Source organism: Ptiloglossa arizonensis, chromosome 7, assembly GCF_051014685.1.
Source record: "Ptiloglossa arizonensis isolate GNS036 chromosome 7, iyPtiAriz1_principal, whole genome shotgun sequence".
Lineage (NCBI taxonomy): Eukaryota > Metazoa > Arthropoda > Insecta > Hymenoptera > Colletidae > Ptiloglossa > Ptiloglossa arizonensis.
This window is the reverse complement of record NC_135054.1, coordinates 3607291-3626788: the sequence shown is the minus strand read 5'-3', so window position 1 is coordinate 3626788 and position 19498 is coordinate 3607291. Positions and strand designations below refer to the sequence as shown.

General features: G+C 32.2%; 1 protein-coding gene across 1 annotated transcript in view; it reads right to left on the bottom strand.

Moving 5' to 3' along the window:
* Positions 1–310: 310 nt before the first annotated feature.
* LOC143148955 (netrin-1) overlaps positions 311–19498 on the bottom strand; it is a 264655-nt gene continuing 245467 nt past the window's right edge. The window contains exons 5-7 of the mRNA XM_076315806.1: positions 2569–2637; positions 1129–1339; positions 311–460 (exon numbers count right to left, since the gene is read on the bottom strand). Coding sequence (XP_076171921.1) covers positions 316–460; positions 1129–1339; positions 2569–2637 — 425 coding nt within the window. The 3' untranslated portion in view covers positions 311–315. The remainder of the gene's footprint in view (positions 461–1128; positions 1340–2568; positions 2638–19498) is intronic.

Genomic DNA, 19498 nt, shown 5'->3' with positions numbered 1-19498 from the left:
GTACACATCGTGAAATCAGCCCACATTGTACATTTATATACCGTTAAGAGTTCTCACTTGCATTTCATTTCCAATGCGTTTGATACTTATCGTTAATCTTAGGACGTCGTTGAGTATTTCGTGTGAAAAGTAGGTATGCGAGAGTACATACAACTATTGACAGTTTGAAAATGAACGTGCACTTCTCTACAAATACAAAGTAAAGGTTGGACTTCTAGTTTTCTATCTCTCTTTTCTGTCCTCCCCCTTTTTCTCGGTCACTCTCTATCTCCCCCTCTTTCCCCATTTATTTTCCTTGGTGTGACGCAAATTAGTTCAATGACACGATCTCGCCCTTCGCTGGAAGCGTCGCATTCGGCGGTGCCATTCGTCGCGCCACTCGATGACAATCGACCTCTGCGTCACTGTCAGTCCACCTTGACCTCCACCATCGTTCTCTTGGCCAAGAATCAAATACGACCTAGAAATTTCAACAATGCCTTTAGTTGTTTTCTACTCATTGTTATTATACAGTGACTTGAATTTTCTATAATCCTTGTTACTGTGTACCGTTAGATCTCTCACAATAATAGATACTGATAAATTGTAAATATTAGTAAGCATTTACAAATTCGAATTTGTTTTAGATTTTGTATAATAAAAATAATTGTTCCGCTAAATATCATGGATAATGTGAAACGGAAATATTTTATTTAGATTATCCCGAACGAGTTCATTATTTCATTCAAATTATTAACACAACAATTTATCTACTAACGTTTCGATTTTTGTTCAATGTCTTCTTCGAGGACAAACTAAAAAAATATACAGATACATAGATACAAATTGACCTAACGTATTGGAGGAAAATATCTAAATGCTGCGAATAATAAATTTAATTTGTGTATACTGGTACATGTTTAATAAGAATATTTAAATGTTAGAAATTTAAATATCTAAATACTATGAATTCATATTAAATATTATAGATTTTTCACGATGGGAAAATTAATCGTAACACTTTATACGTTGCGGAGTGCTAGTTACTGCTACGTCAAATTAATGTACAAGTTTTTAGAAATGAAAATTTCTAGAAAATTATCTCACTATTGTTTTATCATTGCAAACATTATACAGTATACAACTTACTTGTTTGGTTTGATCTTCGGGCACCTGCAGGCCAAGTCGGCTGTGTGCACGTAAAGAAACACATCGCCACGTCGAATCCTTGAGTTCGGAGCCTTCTTGTAAATAAAATCAACGTTTAAGGTGAAGCGTATCCAAACTGATCCGGATACGCTTGTTCCAGTTGGAGATCCATCGTTCTTTTTGTGTCTGTCTGTTATTCTGCCTAGGATAGCTAAGGAAAGAAGAGGCGATGAATTTTTTAATTTTCATATCACCATTTAAAATATTCATTCTGTGCTAATTAATTTCCCTACTTAATTCCTTTATTTTTACTTTAGTTTTTCTACGAAGATATAAAGGGGGTACCACTTACGGTCGCTTCTTTCGCGAACATTAAAAACTTGTGCCGCTTATAGTAAAATGAAGTTATGTTACATCGCGTCTAATAAAGTGAATTGTACCCCATTGGCGTTCACACAGTGAATCAATCATGAAGGCTCTATAATAATAAATTACACCATGTATCAACTGGTTCCACTCTATTTTCAACAAGACTTTTATGGGTATTCATTTTCTAAATTTTGCCTGGGTATTCTTTGTAACTCTACCGATACAGAAAATTATACAGATTTTAGTTTATAAATACATTTTTTCTAGTTATAGTCTTTTAAAGTTAAACTTCTGGAAACGTTTTCCAAATGATTTTTTTCTGTAATAAGTTAAAATTCCGAATGTTGACTGCTTGTTAAACATTTTCGACAATTCTTCATGCGTTTTGTTTTATTCAATAACGAAGATCTTCTAAATCAGCAACTCATCTATGATATATATCCGGTATGGGATATTTTTTTTTAAATATTGATCAATTCAATGGTCAGATAACTTTTGTTAAGTTAGTTTTGAGCTATATGACTGAAACGATTTGCAATTCTAATAAAATCGATTAGACTGAAAATTGTCCATCACTTGTTAGCCATTTGACCGACTGTATACATATGGAACGTTAGGTTATCTACAACTATTGTGCTTTGAAATTAATGGCATATTATTCAATGAGATATCTTTAAATAAAGCTTTTTCCATCAATACAGTTCGTAAAATATGTTACTAAATCTGGACCAAATATTTCACGAACAGTCTGTATATTTTGTTGCAATATTTGACCAGTAAAATTAGGAGAAAACTCCGGAAAAATAAATAATTAAGAAAACAATAGCAATGAATTAGTACGCTTTTAAATTTATTTATATATTTTAATATTTATTTACCGTTTATACGGTTGGTATACGGTTTATATAGTAAATAAATATAATAAATCAAGATTTTACACAGCGGTAACATACAATACTTTGAATTAATATTCGAAGTATCAAGAAATTCGTAAATATTTATTATCTCTAATATGCACTCGCCAGAAAGTTGCTGGAAATGGTAGAGAATTTATAAATACCTCGTACTTACCATAATCTCTTTTACAGTACTTGTTTAGGTTTAATCTTTTAGTGCTGGCCCGACACTTTCCGCACTGGTCTGGAATAGACAAAGTATGCCATTAAAAATATTATTTACGGAATGAAATTATATGTTTTTTTTTGCTTCCTTCTTGCTTTTAAAATCAGAATAGTAATATGAGATTAAACTTTTACATTTTTCGTTAAATTAGCAAATTCGTACTAATCAGCAGTATTTGTGTACGATAATAATACGAAGATTATGGAGGCAATTATTATTTATTGCATATAATTTGTTCTGTTTAAAAATCACATATAAATAACAATTATTATGAGTTAAATTTTATTTCGTTACGAATTATTAGTCGTATCGATTATAATTTCATTGTTGAGTACTTGTAATTCACCAATGTTGATGATTTATATGGAACAGTGACAAAATTGTATATTGTATTATTAATATTAAAGCGTAACAGAGAAATGAATGAAATATTCATATAAGTTACTTTCATGAATGATGCCAGGAAGATTTTATTTAATGGAAACTAAAGTTGTTCAACAATTTGACAGTGTAAGCAGACGTTTTTTTTTGTATTTCTCATAGTCTTGAATGGTATTGGTGGAATTGGGAAAATGGTTTTACCCTTCAGAGTTATAATTTAACAAAGAGTGACTTTGCACTTTTATGAAACTTTTCTGAAAGTTGCAGCTTTTAAATAAACAAAGTTAGTTTGCAAATGGAAACTATAGTCCATTCAAAGAGACGAGATACCAATGTTTGCATTAATATCTGAGCGATCAGTTAAATGGTTTGCAGCTATAGGTCTATTTTCTTCAACTCCAGGAACGACTCTTGTTAGCTATATAGGGCTGTTTGAACGGTTTGAAAGAACGTTCGGAATTTATACTGCACGTCTTCTTTCGAGCCATATGGCTCAATTCGAATCGTTTGATTTCCCACAAGTTGTTCGATGTATTCGAACGGTTCGATCTTTTTTAAAGGAACATTATTCGGTTGGTGGTAATGGTGGTCGTAGTAATAGTATTGGGTTGTTCGGAAAGTCATTTCGTTTTCCAAAATGGAGAATATATAATTTAATAAAATGTTTATACACTCTAAAAAAATCGTGTTTCATTTTTACCAAAAAAAAACAAAATGACTTTCCAAACAACCCAATAGTTCAAACAGCAATTGAGAATAAACTTTTAATAAAAAAAAATGACTTTTCCTAACTTATTTCATTAGTCCCGTTATTATCCTATATTTATTATATTTTTTAAAGAAGTGATTGTTCGAAAAAGTAGTTTCTTTATTATATGTGCCGTTGATCACAATTAATTTCATTATAAAGCAAGTAATTTAAATTATAAAGAAATAGAAATAAAGTTTAGAACAAGTGTTCTACGTAATCATTGGGTCTGAGTATTGTAAGGTCGGTCCTGATCTGATCACAGGCTCATCACGTGCACTCGTCGCATTCAGTATCTCGTCTCGTTGAACGAACTATAGGTTTTTGACTCTATTTTTTTTTCACACATAATATAGTCCATTATCGGTGACAGCTGCGAGGGCATCTATCCATTTATTATCTAGCCAACGGTATCCATCTATTATCTCAAACGGCGTGGTCAGCGTATAACGCGTCCTCGTCTCGAAGTCGTGCAATTAATTTTCTCTGAGATACGTTTCGGTCCAGTGGTTAATCTGGGCGTAACTAATAATCTTTACGAATAGCAGGACGTAGTAAATTTTAGTGAATAATGCCTCAAGTGGTGGAATTTAATTTCTAGAAGTATGAAAAGTAAGACAAGTAATAGTTTAATTTTAGTATATCCCCAAACATTTATTTAATGGTTCTAAGTTTTTAAATTCTTTCAGACTAAAATCTGAAAGTAGTTACTTATGGATAAATAGTTGAAGAACAACATTATTTGTTCTTTTTTGATTAACCTTTCAATTACTTTTATTTTTGATAGGACATTGTTTTTATTAGATGTTTTTTAAAGCTATTGAGTGATTGCAACGTACACATTCTGAAAGTGAAAAATGGTATTAATAAAACATATATCCAATTTTATAACTTTTCCCTTGGTCACGAGGAATCAATACCAAAGATAAACAACATTTATAGCTAGATATAAATTTCGAATAACAATTAAAATGTGAATTATAAAACAAAATGTTTCATAATGGACGAATCAAAATTTAACTTTGCAATTGAATAAACGTCCCGAATTAATTCCTATACATATAGTTATATACATCATTTTTTATTTATTCATGTTGTTTGAGAAACATAATAACAATGTTATTCGGTAGTTGTGGCAAACGTAGGATAGGTGACCGGAATCTAGAGAAACAATTTCTTTTTTAATGTATTAGTTTGAATTACTGGTCCATTTATGATTCTTACAAACTTGAAACATAGGTGGTATTATCTCATCTGTTTGCCGTTACAGAAGAAATATTTGCTTTATTATGATGCATTCTTAAATTGGTTAAGCGTAAGGTCGTAAAATCGGACATAAATTAATCTCTTATGTCGTAATAGTGTTTTCTTTGGCTAGAGATGTATGGCGAAGAATGAATTTTGTAAATTTCCACGAACATGTAGCACATTTTTTAGTTATCAAAGAAAACACCGACCATGTAATACGGATGTTATGCGTACATCCACGTACGTCATTTCATAAATTATACTTCAAATTTCCATGTATTAGCTCGCAAGAGAAAATATTCTAGAATTAAATACAGTTACTTTACAGATCTTAATCCTTGTATGAGCAGTCAGGTACTCAAGTACCCAATTATAAATTTTGTTAGCAATCTTTTATCGTTCTTTCGAAGAAATTGTAAAACCACTCTGTATCCTAACCCTATTCTTTGGATACTTTTATGTCAACTCACATTCCAAAAATAAAAATTACACAAAATTTTAAGTATCGAAGTTTCAAATTTATTCATATGCTCGTTGGTTAATTGGGGTACTCGGGTATCCATATAAGAGAGAAGAATTGTTTTTATAATGTCTATTAATTTTTCTTCATGCCTGTAATTGCTGATGGATTTGTAAGGATGTATTTTATAGTAACAAGTCGCATTAACGGGATAACATTTTGTGAAATTAGAGAAAGATTTACCTATACGAAAATTTTGTACATTCCGTCCTACAACAACGTACTGGCAATAATTTGTGAATATAGACCTGATCAACTTTTATCCACGAGTTTTTGAGATAAAGTGTTGGGATAAAGATTCCCGAGTTTTTGGGACAAAGAGTTGAATAAAACCGCAAACAGTTGTCCTACAACAACGTACTGGCAATAATTTGCGAATATAAACGTGATCAACTTTTATCCACGAGTTTTTGAGATAAAGTGTTGGGATAAAGATTCCCGAGTTTTTGGGACAAAGAGTTGAATAAAACCGCAAACAGTTGTCCTACAACAACGTACTGGCAATAATTTGTGAATATAAACGTGATCAACTTTTATCCACGAGTTTTTGAGATAAAGTGTTGGGATAAAGATTCCCGAGTTTTTGGGACAAAGGGTTGAATAAAACCGCAAACAGTTGTCCTTGTATGTCTCCTGCCGTTTTAATGAACCGTAGTTGCAGGTCGATAATAGAATCCGTACAACGCACCGAATCCCCCGAACTACGAATCCAAACTGCACGCAACCAGTATACACGCGCTTCGCGTCCCGCACCACGCTTTTACTCGTTCGTTGGCTAACCAAATTAAACGTGATTTGAATTTCGTTTGAAATTCAATCGATGCCCCGTTGGTCCACGGGCGCGTGTTATCCAATAAAAAATAATGAAAATTCCGTACCCGTACGGGGGCACGGTCACGTCCGTCTATTGACGAGGCTGCCTGCCCATATTTAAAAAGTTTCAACTTCGTCAGTCCAGAGGAATCAAAAAGGCTGGCCAGTAAGCTTTTTGGGCATTGACATTCCATACGAACGTTCTATTTCTAATTCCCTGTACTTGTACGACTACGCTCTAAAATCGCATCAACGAGTTGTCATGGCTGCATCTAACGAAGGTTCGTGACCGATCTATCCTCGCAGATCGATGGCCAAGCCGATAATCCAATTTGTCGTTTCGTTTCGCATTTTCTCGTCGTTTGTAGCCGCACTCGTAAGAAAATGCGAAAACGAATTGTTGTTCGGTTGTCATTATACGGTAGGGTAAAAATTTCGTAGGTAGTTCGTCGGGCACATGCCATCGAACCAATTAACCGAATTACGAAATGGGAAATACGAGTCGAAAGCGAACCAGATACGCTAGCCAGTCGCCATGAATCGATCGTGATGGCAGAGACCTCAGACCATAATCCGTTTAATTCCCGACTAACGAGACATCCTTTGTGTCGATTAACCCGCGCTAATACGCATCAACCGAACGAGCAATAGCTTTGCCATCGAACCTATCCAAACCGTAAGGTCTGCTTTCCGATCGAGCGATCCGATGGATCGAATAGATGCGACTCGAAACTGGTTTCCGTTGCTCTCTTCACCGCAACGAGTCCGCCCCGGCATATTGCAATCACCGAGCAAACTACCTAAATTCAGTGTTATAAGCCAAAAGTCGATTCTAAGTATCGCTCGATCTGAAACTTAACGATACTTCTCTACTACGAACCAAATCAGTCAAATACCTGAGACTACATTTGGACTCAAAATTAACACGAAAACAACACATACGTTCTAAAATCGACCAAATCCGTATCAAGAGGAGAAACTGGTTTCTGTTGTTCTCTTCACCGCAACGAATCCGCCCCGGCATATTGCAATCACCGAGCAAACTACCTAAATTCAGTGTTATAAGCCAAAAGTCGATTCTAAGTATCGCTCGATCTGAAACTTAACGATACTTCTCTACTACGAACCAAATCAGTCAAATACCTGAGACTACATTTGGACTCAAAATTAACACGAAAACAACACATACGTTCTAAAATCGAGCAAATCCGTATAAAGAGGAGAAACATGTACTGGCTTACATGCAAAAGATCCAAAATAAGTCTTGACAATAAACTTTTAATCTACAAAACAATTATAAAGTCTATCTGTACCTACGACATCGAGATATGGGGCATAGAAGCCAAAAGCCATATTGCTAAAATTGGGTCGTTACAATCTGTAATTCTTAGAACGGTAACTAATGCTCCACGGTATGTTCGAAACGGCGATATTCGGAAGGACCTCAAAGTTAAAACAGTTTCTGACGAAATCACTAGTCGTTGCGACAGCTATAAAAAAAGAATAGACAGTTATCCCAATGATCTAGCAAAAAAACTATTTAAAACTAGTCTGCCTCGCAGACCGCATAGGAAACACCCAAAGGATCTGCTATCCTAACGGCATCAGGCTTCGACAGATGTTATCCACAGGGATGACTTCTACCTGTTATTTAATCAAACTCGATCCTACAATTTACCGAATGTCCTTGCTGGACAAATTGTAAAGGCTCTTGGAAGAAAAAAAAAAGTGTTGCTTATCTCGATTATACCCGAAAGGAGTTTGGAACTGTCTTTTGTAATCTATTTGTCTTCACGATGACGATCAACTAATAACAAAGATGCGAACTCTTCATGGTCTTGCGTCAAATCTGACGCATTTTGTTCCACTACGCTATTAGAAATATTTATTACATCGCTCAAAAATTTATTTTACATTCGCACTTCTAATAGCTATGCGAGTGAGAAATTGATCGATATTCATTTTCTGTTTATCCGGCAATTATCCGGCACATTTGATTTAGCGGCATTACTCCAGTCTCGGGTATACCGGATAATTGGAATTCCGGTATAATGTGACAATTCCTGTCATATGTGACTGGCCTTAGTTTCCGAGATATTTACAAAAAACTTTCGATACTGTTCCATTGAACCCTGCATACATATACACATCCATGGTAGCAGATGCGCAAGCGACGTTTGTTTAGTGTCTCTATTATCACATAGCGGTAGGCGATAGATATTTAGTTAGATGTATAACGGGCGAACTTAAAAATCTAGCTCTGCGTGACCGGCCGGTTTACAGGCGATCAAGAAAACGTGTATATATTGGTAAAAGTGCCAAGCATCTGAACCACGTGAGTCGGAGTTTTCAAGTTCGCCTGTTATATGGTTTAATCGATGGTTCCATATTGACGCATACGCTGCTACGTTAAACGAAAAAGTATTTGCATAGAACGTATGTGTGTATCTCCGTATAGAATATTATGCACATATACGGGAAAAAAAGAATACAATTTCTTCTTTAATTCTTTTTCGAAATATAAGTTTGGGGACCAAAGTTTAAGTGTGTCATAAATTATAGCAATTAAGTAGATCTGTAGTAAAGAAAAATAATAAAGATTCCATAATAGCCTATTTTCAGTGAAATATAGATATATATGTAAGTATTCGCACATTTAGAAATTTATTGTTTGTAGAAAAGTTTAAAATAAATACGTATTCATTCAAGTAATGACCAAACGTACAAAAATAATATGTAAATAAATAAAAATAACAATTTCCGAAAGGAAAATAATACTAAAGTTAAATTGATCGATACTTACTCTTTCATGAAAAAAAAAATTAAAGAAAATAAAGTTTATTCATGGTTCTTTGCCAATTAGATATTACACGTTTAATATAAAATTATTCAAATATGATCGTGTTTGGTATCACTTTTATCATAAGAAGACTAACTTATTAAAATGGTCCTATAACAGTAAAGTAGTATAATTAGTTGAGTTATCGTTAAACTCATGGATATCTTTCTGACATAATGTGGAACAGAAATCGTGACATAATATGAGACAAGACTGTACTTTGTTGACATTGTATTGTTTCATCGCGTGCAATACCTTAATTGAGTGCCAAGAAACATGATCTCGCTCGTACATTTCTCGGGTTAAAGCTTGGGTTGATCGAGCGTTTTTTATGTTGCCCCTCGTGGATTACTTAAATACGGATATGATACTTAAGAAATATGTAAAACAGTGGCTCTTGACCTTCTTCAGCTAAGGGTACAGTTTAAAAGATTTCTTAATTTCGCATGGTTCTTAATTTTGAATAATTAAACTACATATTTTAAATATTATGCAAAATAAAAATTTGAGATTTATTGCCAAACATTCACGGTAGAGTGGTTTAAGATCACTGGTTAGAAACATAGAAAACGCTGGTCTAATTTACAAGGGACATCACTTAAGTGTAAATCACTAATTTTAATGAAACTTACATATCATATAGTTCTTTGAACAAAATTTGATATAATATTTGTAAAATATTTGTAAAAATAAATATTTAGTAAAAAAAAAAATTTTTTTACTATAAATATTAAATAAAAATATTTGTATATTTTTAATTGCTATTATTCATATCTAGGGGGTAGAGGGGTTCGGGAGAAAAAATACTTTTCCTGATATTTCGAAAATGATGAGACCTAGAAAAAAAGTTGTTTCAACAAAAATTACGTACTTTTAAATAATTAATTTAAGCTTCTAAACAGTTTTGCAAAATATCAATTTGTTTAAACAATATGTTAAAAAATTTTCACTTTTTATACATTTCTCTTACAATTCATTGTTTCGCATCTTTATGAATTTGCCAATATAAACTATAGACCAATATAGAAAATACGTATATATTAAAATTTTGATTTGATCCTTCCAATAAAAGTTAGCGTCGGTACAATAAAATCAGCTTCAATCCGGAACGTGAGATTTTTGAATCTACGCGAACAGTTGTAAAAGTATATGATACAGTAGCTGTTTCTATTATGGACGCGTATTATTAATTAGCCCTTGGCCACAGGTATAAACGGTCCGCGGTATTGTTTCTGATTGAAAAGGTAGAGAAGACTTTTATAACCGCGTGATCGAAACTGCACTGGAGAATACAACTACCTGAAAACTCTCTATACCTATTGTTAAATATTCCAAATGTGCTGATTCAGAAAAGTATTAACTTTATTGGATGTACCATTATGCCATTCAAACTGTTTTGAAATTAAAGGTACAATGCGACGAGGAGCAGCTCATGGTTTTTATATTAGTAAAACAATATTCCATCGGATTATTAAATGGATCAGGCCTACTGTTAATATAACCGCAACGAAATCAAGCGTCTTTAAACAAATGTTTGTATCTTGGAGAAGAGAATTGATTATGCATCAATAAATGTAGTTTAATTATCGAATTTTTAGAGTACAAAGCAATATCTAAAATAATTATAATTAAATTGGAAATCTTCCGAGTAAAATTCTTCCATATTTTAAAACACATTCTTGAATACATTTAATGGCTGGACAAAACCAGTGGTACCTTTTAGGGTTTGTAAAAATTCTAGCTGTTTGTTTTCTGGTACAGAGTGGATTTCTGACTGGAATCCACATTAATGCGAATTAAAAATATTTTTTACTCCTTCTCTGGGTATAAGTTCTTTAACGTATGATACAAAGTTATGTGTATAATGCAACAAAATAACTGATGTGTTGTACATTTGTAAACATGTAGTAGCTTTAGAAAGACCTGATTTTAAAGCTCTACTCCTACTGCATCTATCTCTGAAGATGTATAAAAATATGATAGATACGAACTTTGTTACATTTTTCGCCTGTGTTTCAAGCATTCGTCATCGGATAAGATTATCGATATTTGTGTTTCCGGTGTGCGTGTAAGTTGAAGTTATTTATGTGGAAAGTTATCTATGTCCTGTGATATAATGGTATATTTTTATCAGAAAAATGTAAATCAATTGAATAAATGTAATTAATATTTTGAAGGAAGCATATAATTATGAAAATGACACCGAAATTAAGAGTAATCCTAAAGAAATCTAGTTGGCACAAAATATTATTTATTTGATAGATAATTATAAACTGGTTGGATTTGAAGACATAGAAGTGGAGCAAGGATTGGTATTTGACAATATGGATGAATTAACACGTTCTATCGATTTTCTTGTAGAAGATGAAGAGTCAGTTCAATCAAGTCATTCATCATCATCTCCATCTACAGAAAAATCATCTTTAAGCACACCACCTGACGAAAGCTCACCAGAGATGGATTATGAAGATATTAGTCTTCGATATAAGGAAGACGTAATTAATTTTTAAAAAAGTGAAAAGAAAAGAAAATTATCGTTTGATACTGTAAAGTTCAAGTGCAGGAAATGAAAAACATTCAACCGATTTTATAGACGGGAAACATGTTGACAAAAGTGAACCATATGGAGACAAAATGAAGCTTATTGCGAAGACTAAATTTGATAAATTTATATAAATTTAGAGATAACAAAATTACGATTCATGATATTGACTTAAAGATGGTGGGTCCTACGAGAAAACCTAAAGATGAAGACAAATTTGGAAATTTAAAAAAAAACCTAAAATTGAATCAAGGAAAACGACGAAATTAATTACTCAAAACTTAACGCAGATAATGGAAACAGCCAATAACTTTGTATCATACGTTAAAGAACATATAGCCAGAGAAGGGTAAAACATATTTTTAATTCAGATTAATGTTAATAGAAATTTTACAAACCTCAAAAGGCACCACTGGTTTTGTCCAGCCATTAAATGGATTTAAGAATGTGTTTTAAAATATGAAAGAATTTTACTCGGAAGATTTCCAATTTAATTATAATTATTTTAAGTATTGCTTTGTACTCTAAAAATTCGATAATTAAACTACATTTATTGATGCATAATCAATTCTCTTCTCCAAGATACAAACATTTGTTTAAAGACGCTTGATTTCGTTGCGGTTATATTAACAGTAGGCCTGATCCATTTAATAATCCGATGGAATATTGTTTTACTAATATAAAAACCATGAGCTGCTCCTCGTCGCATTGTACCTTTAATTTCAAAACAGTTTGAATGGCATAATGGTACATCCAATAAAGTTAATACTTTTCTGAATCAGCACATTTGGAATATTTAACAATAGGTGTAGAGAGTTTTCAGGTAATTGTATTTTCCAGTGCAGTTTCGGTCACGCGGTTATAAAAGTCTTCCCTACATTTTCAATCAGAAACAAAACCGCGGACCGTTTATACCCGTGGCCAAGGACTAATTAATAATACGCGTCCGTAATATAAATAGCTACTGTGTCATATACTTTTACAACTGTTCGCGTACACTCAAAAATCTTACGTTCCGGATTGAAGCTGATTTTATTGTACCGACGCTAACTTTTATTGGAAGGATCAAATCAAAATTTTAATATATACGTATTTTCCATATTGGTCTATAATTTATATTGATAAATTTATAAAGATGCGAAACAATGAATTGTAAGAAAAATGTATAAAATGTGAAAATTTCAAGATCTATATTGTATGTAAGTTTCATTAAAATTGGTGATTTACACTTAAGTGATATCCCTTGTTAGATCTAAACTAAAAATCTATGAAACCAAGAGCATAAGATACATATGACATTTAAGTGGTTAATCCTATGGTCAATCGAAGGTTAAGGGAAACATTATCTTTCTCAATTTCATGAAACTAAAATCCTTTTTTGCTATTTTGAAAATTTAATATTTGAAGAATATTGCTCTCGATTATTACGGCATAATTCGAAATATCAGCAAAAACCTTTTTTTTTGCGCAGCGTATTACAACATTAGGGGATACATTAGGGAGGCGAGGCACTAAAGTTTTTAATTCTGGAACTTTAAACGATTTTATTTTTAAACAAGTTTTTTCAAAATAATGGCTATCTTTTTACAGAAACTACATATCTGATTGACTTGAAATTTGATTTGTATATTTAGAATAACATTCTCTGTTATATACACGGATTCCTTTCCCAAGAGGACTATCCTACCAGAATGTTTACAATGTTTATAATTTTTTGTTACTATTTTCACAATTATATTTTTTGATGAATATTGGCAGGAATTTGCCAATAAAGTACATACTTCAATATATGTACAAAATATTTATATTAAGCACCCCGTATCGTCGAAAAAATGTCTCAAATATCAAATCTCTTTATTTTGGCTTAACAGTTGGCGCGTGATTATTGTAATTTTCGTAAGATATAGTTTCTTGTTAAATTTACACAGAGATCACGTTCGCATTCACATAAGGACGAAACTTTTTTCTTATTGCATAGATCCTTTTCAAATTTTTCCTATGTACTTTAGCCTCTTTTAACGTTTGAATAGAAGATACACGCGAGGTGTACTCACGGTCGTAAAGTAATGTCTTAATTATAAAAGGGACTCGGTGGTTCAGTGCATGCCTTACGAGGCACCCTAAGTATCTTACATCGGCCGAGTGGGACTTTAATGGACGTGTGGGTGCTTGCCAGCCGTGACAGCGCAGAGAATCTACGGTTTTTCGTGCAACTGCCTTTTGAAACGACCCCACCCTACGAGGATAAACGGTGCTCTTAATGTAAAGTACTTTCGCGATGAAATTAAATGATTACGATCATAGTCTACCGTTTGCATGAAATATTCGCGACCATGCACCTGTCACCATACGTAATGAGTCACAGCGATCGATTAGATAAAAATAGATACTTCTAATTTTATAAAACTGTGCCATTATCATCGCGTTTTACTAGTTTGCTAATAACGGCACCTGTACTAATACCTTACAAATGTTGCAATTGTTTCTGTAACTTTAAACCATATGTAAAATTAACTACTAGGTTTTAACACATCATTAACAGTATACGTAAAATAAAAATAGTTTAAAAAACTCGATATATCTATTGTTATTATCATTTTGCACATAATACTACAGTTTGTATTTTAATCGTGACGCAAATTCCATAATTGTTGATATAATTTTTACACATATTTTTGTATCTCTTGAATCAAACCGAAACTTGATACTTTTTCGTTCTTTGGATCAATAACTTTAGTAAAAGAAATTTCATCATTTGTAAGTTTTTTAAGAGGTACTTTATGCGTTTTAGAAAAAATATATTACATATCGTTTTGTTTATTTATACATATTTCAGAATTTATTGGAAATTAGCATTTGTGACCAAGGGCTCTTGATATGTTCACTATGAATGTGAACATAATAAAAATTAATTTAGAAAGATCAGATTAAGAGGAAATGTTTATAGCCGTATAATTTAATGAACCTCTTGTAAAAAAAATAGTTTCTTTGAATAATAACCAGTACGTAATATTTGTAGATCGTATTGTTTGTCCTTTTATATTTATTTTCAAGCTTGTACACACGAATTTGCATAATAACACCCGTTGTTATTAGAGAAATTCACAAATATTTCATTCTTGATGTAATTATAGGATACATAAGTTATTTGTTGTATATACATTGTACATATGCAAATCTAGCAAAAAATTTATAAACCACTTATGGTATAGTATTTGCAGTTTTTTTTTATTTTCACATAACTAAATTTACAATCAATTTCAGTAAATAAATATAAATGAATACCTTGATTCAAAATGAATACATAAGTTGAATTACTAATATAAAGGATGGGAGAGAAACAGTATATAAACAAACAGCTAACTGGATAAATAAAATAGAACCGAAAAAAAATTAAGATACAGGATGTGTACAATAAGCAGAGGATAACGTAGGGTTTAAGAAAATCTATTAGCTAGCTTAAGGGTAGAGGACACTTTTGAATCTGGAGATATGGTTACTAGTTTGAAATAGATTTGTAATTAGCTTATTTGATGTGTTGGCTAATTTGCTGCAGGCATGTCTAGGTTGTTATGGATTATTTTGTTTGAAACATATCAGGGGGTATCACGTATGGTCCTTAAGGTTTTAGATTGGAATCTTTACAATATTTGTAGTCCTCCACAGTTGAATACCATATATACAAATTGGTTTTAAAATAGCTTTGTATAAAAACCAGTATACAAGTATAAGTATCAGTATACAATTTCCTAAGACCAGTACAATTTCTTTGTTTTAAGTTTAAGTTGTAGACATTTATTTTATATACGTTTCTTCTAGGTTAATCTCCTGTCCAATGTGATTCCTGGGTATTTAACTAAATCTGATTGTGGTTGTTCTATATTATTAAGTCTTACTGGCAGGCATATTATTAAGTCTCTACGTAGGGTAAATGCAATATGATTGGATTTGTTTTCATCGACACTGATACTTCACTTCCTTAGCCACATTGCTATGTTATCGAGATGTTCTTGAAGTATCTTTGATGCAACCATGGGATCTATATACATGGGAGTAGAGTACTACACTATCGTCCGCAAAAGTGGCAGTACTTGCATTAGGGGATGTAGGATTGTCAGCGGTGTAAATAAGATACAATGTAGGTTCCACCTGGGAACTTGTACCTGCCTGGGGCATTCCTGCATTTACTTCATAGAGTGAGCTGGTTGTGTCCAGATATTTAATGCTAAATGTCCTTTGAGTTATATAGGACTGTAGTATTAGAAATTACGGAAGAGTGAGGGATGAAATTTCAATACAAAATGACTTCGAGAAGTTCATAACATTTTGGAAACCAAATTTTTTCATTAATCAGCAACTGTTTTTGCATTTCATTAAAAAGAAGTGCATGAAATCTGTTGGCGATTAGTTCGCTCAAGGAAATTCATTTATAACAAAATTACAGAAGTTTAATTCATAGAAACATTTTGTAATTCATAGAAATATCGTTCACACAGGAAAATGTTGGGGATTAGTTCGCTCAAGGGAATTCATTTATAACAAAATTACAGAAGTTTAATTCATAGAAACATTTTGTAATTCATAGAAATATCGTTCACACGGGAAAATATTGATTATTATTCATTTGATGGATTTACGACAAGGTGCGTATCTAATCGGACAAATTTAGGTGAAGTTTCATGATAGAAGCTGAGGCTTGACCTGGAGTAATGGAAGTAGAATCGCAGTGGGATGGGAAAGGGAGGGGATGAGGCAGGGGGGTCAATTAGTCTTGATTTAAATTACCTACGGCGGCTGGTAATTAACTTTGGTTTAGGACCCAACCGGTAAGCCTGTGCTGTAATAATGAAGATAATTATTACTATAGAGAACATCATATACCGGGTGGCAGAATTCTTTAAGATACTTTAAATGTCGCAACGAATGATGCGAATTTTAAAAGTTAGTAAATTTTTCTATACGTTCATGAATATTACATCATTAACGAACTCTTCTTGATTCTCAAGTATTGAAAAATTTTGATACGATGCAAAGAGTACGGATGAAGATTCAATAAACTATATTTTGAACGAATACCAGAAATTGTAGAAAAACGTTGAAGAAGGCTAGACTACAACAAGGTTGGACAATAACTTATTATCCTTTGCTTACTTTTGTAATTGACTAGTTATGATAATATGTAACCATTTATCAAATAAAGAGAGAATTTTTCAGAATTTTTCATTTTTTTAGATTTTCTATGCAATTTGATAGAGTAGTATTTCTTTCTGACATAAAAAATCTAACATAAATTTAAACAAATTTGAGTTTACGAATAATTGGTAATATTTAACTGTGATCAGTCTATTGTGCACTGTAATGATTAATGTTTACGATTACTGATTTATCAACTCGGTAAAATATTAATTAAGTGAAATTTTCATCAAGATTACACTTTTAATTATGATTGATTCAATAAAAAATACGAAATTTTTTAGTTTCAAAATATTTATATATATATATATATTTTTTTTTTTAACCCTTTGGACTCGAGAGGAGATCCTCGGTCGCCACCTAATTCAGTGTACTATTTCCGATCCGAGAAAACTTCGTGGTTTGGAATTCAAATTGGAATTTAAATATTACGTTTTTGTGCAGTGTAAACGTATGTATGCGAAGTATATAAAAATGTTCCATTCCAGATTAATTTTACGACTTAAAGGATTTTTTCGAAGCCTCAGTTTTTAGTAGTAAAGAAGCATCGAGTGCAAAGAGTTAAACCTTTATAATCTGCTTTTAACACAACTCTGAACACAGAGTCGGACAATAATTGAATATTTTTTTAAAATTTTTGTAATGGATAAATAACCTAGTAGCGATAGAAATAATCACTAATTAATTTATTAATCATTATTGAAATTAAGCAGAAATCATAAATTACATATGTAATCTGTAGCATAAGTTAATATGTATTTGTATCTTTACATGTGCCTATCTACAAGGTGAAAATACGAGTAATTAAACAGACATTGTCATTTAAAACGTGTACTTCTCAATGTCATCGGTTTTATTTAAAGTAACAACTTAGAGTCTAGGTAGTTTAGGTAGTCTTCGATGCGCATCAGTTTTATTTAAAGTAACGACTTGGAGTCAAGAATAAACTTTACACGTGTGTATTCTACAGGATAAAACGTGCTTTTATTTCATCAAACGTTTTCCTTGGCGAAACGCGCGTTCAGCTTTAATAGTCCACGAAAAACAGATCGATTGCTCATCGCGAGTACGTCGCACCGTCGAAGCGAAAGGTCATTTCCTTTGAAACTTTCTTCCGTTTATGCGGAAACATTTTGTATTGTAACACTATTTGTGTAAACAGATTTATACGACACGAGTTTTCTATTAATGAAATATAAACGATACGAAAGTGATCATGACCATGTTTCGATGGTAGGCATATTGTTCAATGAAAGTAAATAGAATCAGGTAAGTCGATGACAAACATTATGATTGAATAAATATTTTATAATATTTCTTGAATAGTCCAACAATAAATGAAATTCTACTTTATTTTTCATTTTATAATTACGAAAGTAGTATCTACATACGTATATCGTGTTTATACGAATAAAAAATATAATTCTATGTATTGCAAAGATAAGTATAAAATAATCACAATATTTTGTTTAAATGTTAATCACAGGGAGCAAAAGAAGATAGAAGATAGAAGGTAGAAGATAGAAAATGGAAGATGAAAAATGGAAAATAGATGATAGAAATCTTCACAATAATAAACTTATTTTATAGACTTGAAAATTAATCTCAGATATTAATAACTCTTAATAATTTTACCATGTTGTTTTTTGTTTTCGTCATTGGTTGGAGTACATGTGTAGAAAACATGTAATTATTTTAACTTTCGCAATACGTATTGCAAAGTATTATATTTTGGATGGAAACAGTTTTTATGTACACATCCTGTCTTACCATTCCCCTTAAATCTTTGTATAATCTATTTCGAAAATTGGCGAACAAAGTAAGTTTATATATTTTAATACTAAAATAGTATGGATTCAACTTTTGTTGTTTCTTTTTTAAGACGTATGATAAAAAGAAAGTGCGAGAGCGGCTTTAAATTCATCCATGATCGTAGAAAAGGAAGAAAACGGGAAAGAGAACAAATCGATGTGGTGTGCAAACAGTACCAGGGGTATGTTTCCTGAAATGGAAGGACCCTTAGTGGGCGTTTATCCGAGCGCATACACACAAGCAATAAGTTCACGCATCGGTACGGTAAGCGAACTGCAGATTAACTCGCCTTGTAAACCAGACGACACGTTTATTTCTTCTTCTTTCGTACTAACATTTCCTTGTCACGTTAGACCTACTGTTTCTATTATCCTACAATCTGCGATTTCTGATTTATTCCCCTAACAGGATCCGTTTGGATATTAATTTATTCCATTAGGAACTAATAGGAATTTTCACATATTACAAATGAATTCTTCTCAAAGGGTGCGACTGAATAAGCTGAATAAGGGATAGCTTATTAAAAAAAACAGTGTGTGCCAACTCTGTATTTCTACTGGGGCAGGGGTAATAAAGAATAAAGAACGAATATCAGGTTTTTGCTTAATTTTGCTTGTTCTATTGCAAGACAAATTTTTCAACAAAAATCAATTACGCATATAAGAGAACTGTTTCATGCAATATTTATAAAACAGGTATTTTATGTGATCCTCAAAGAATTCACAGTCACAAACACAGCATACCATTTAAAGAAACCAAAGCAATTCAAACAGCGAAAATTAT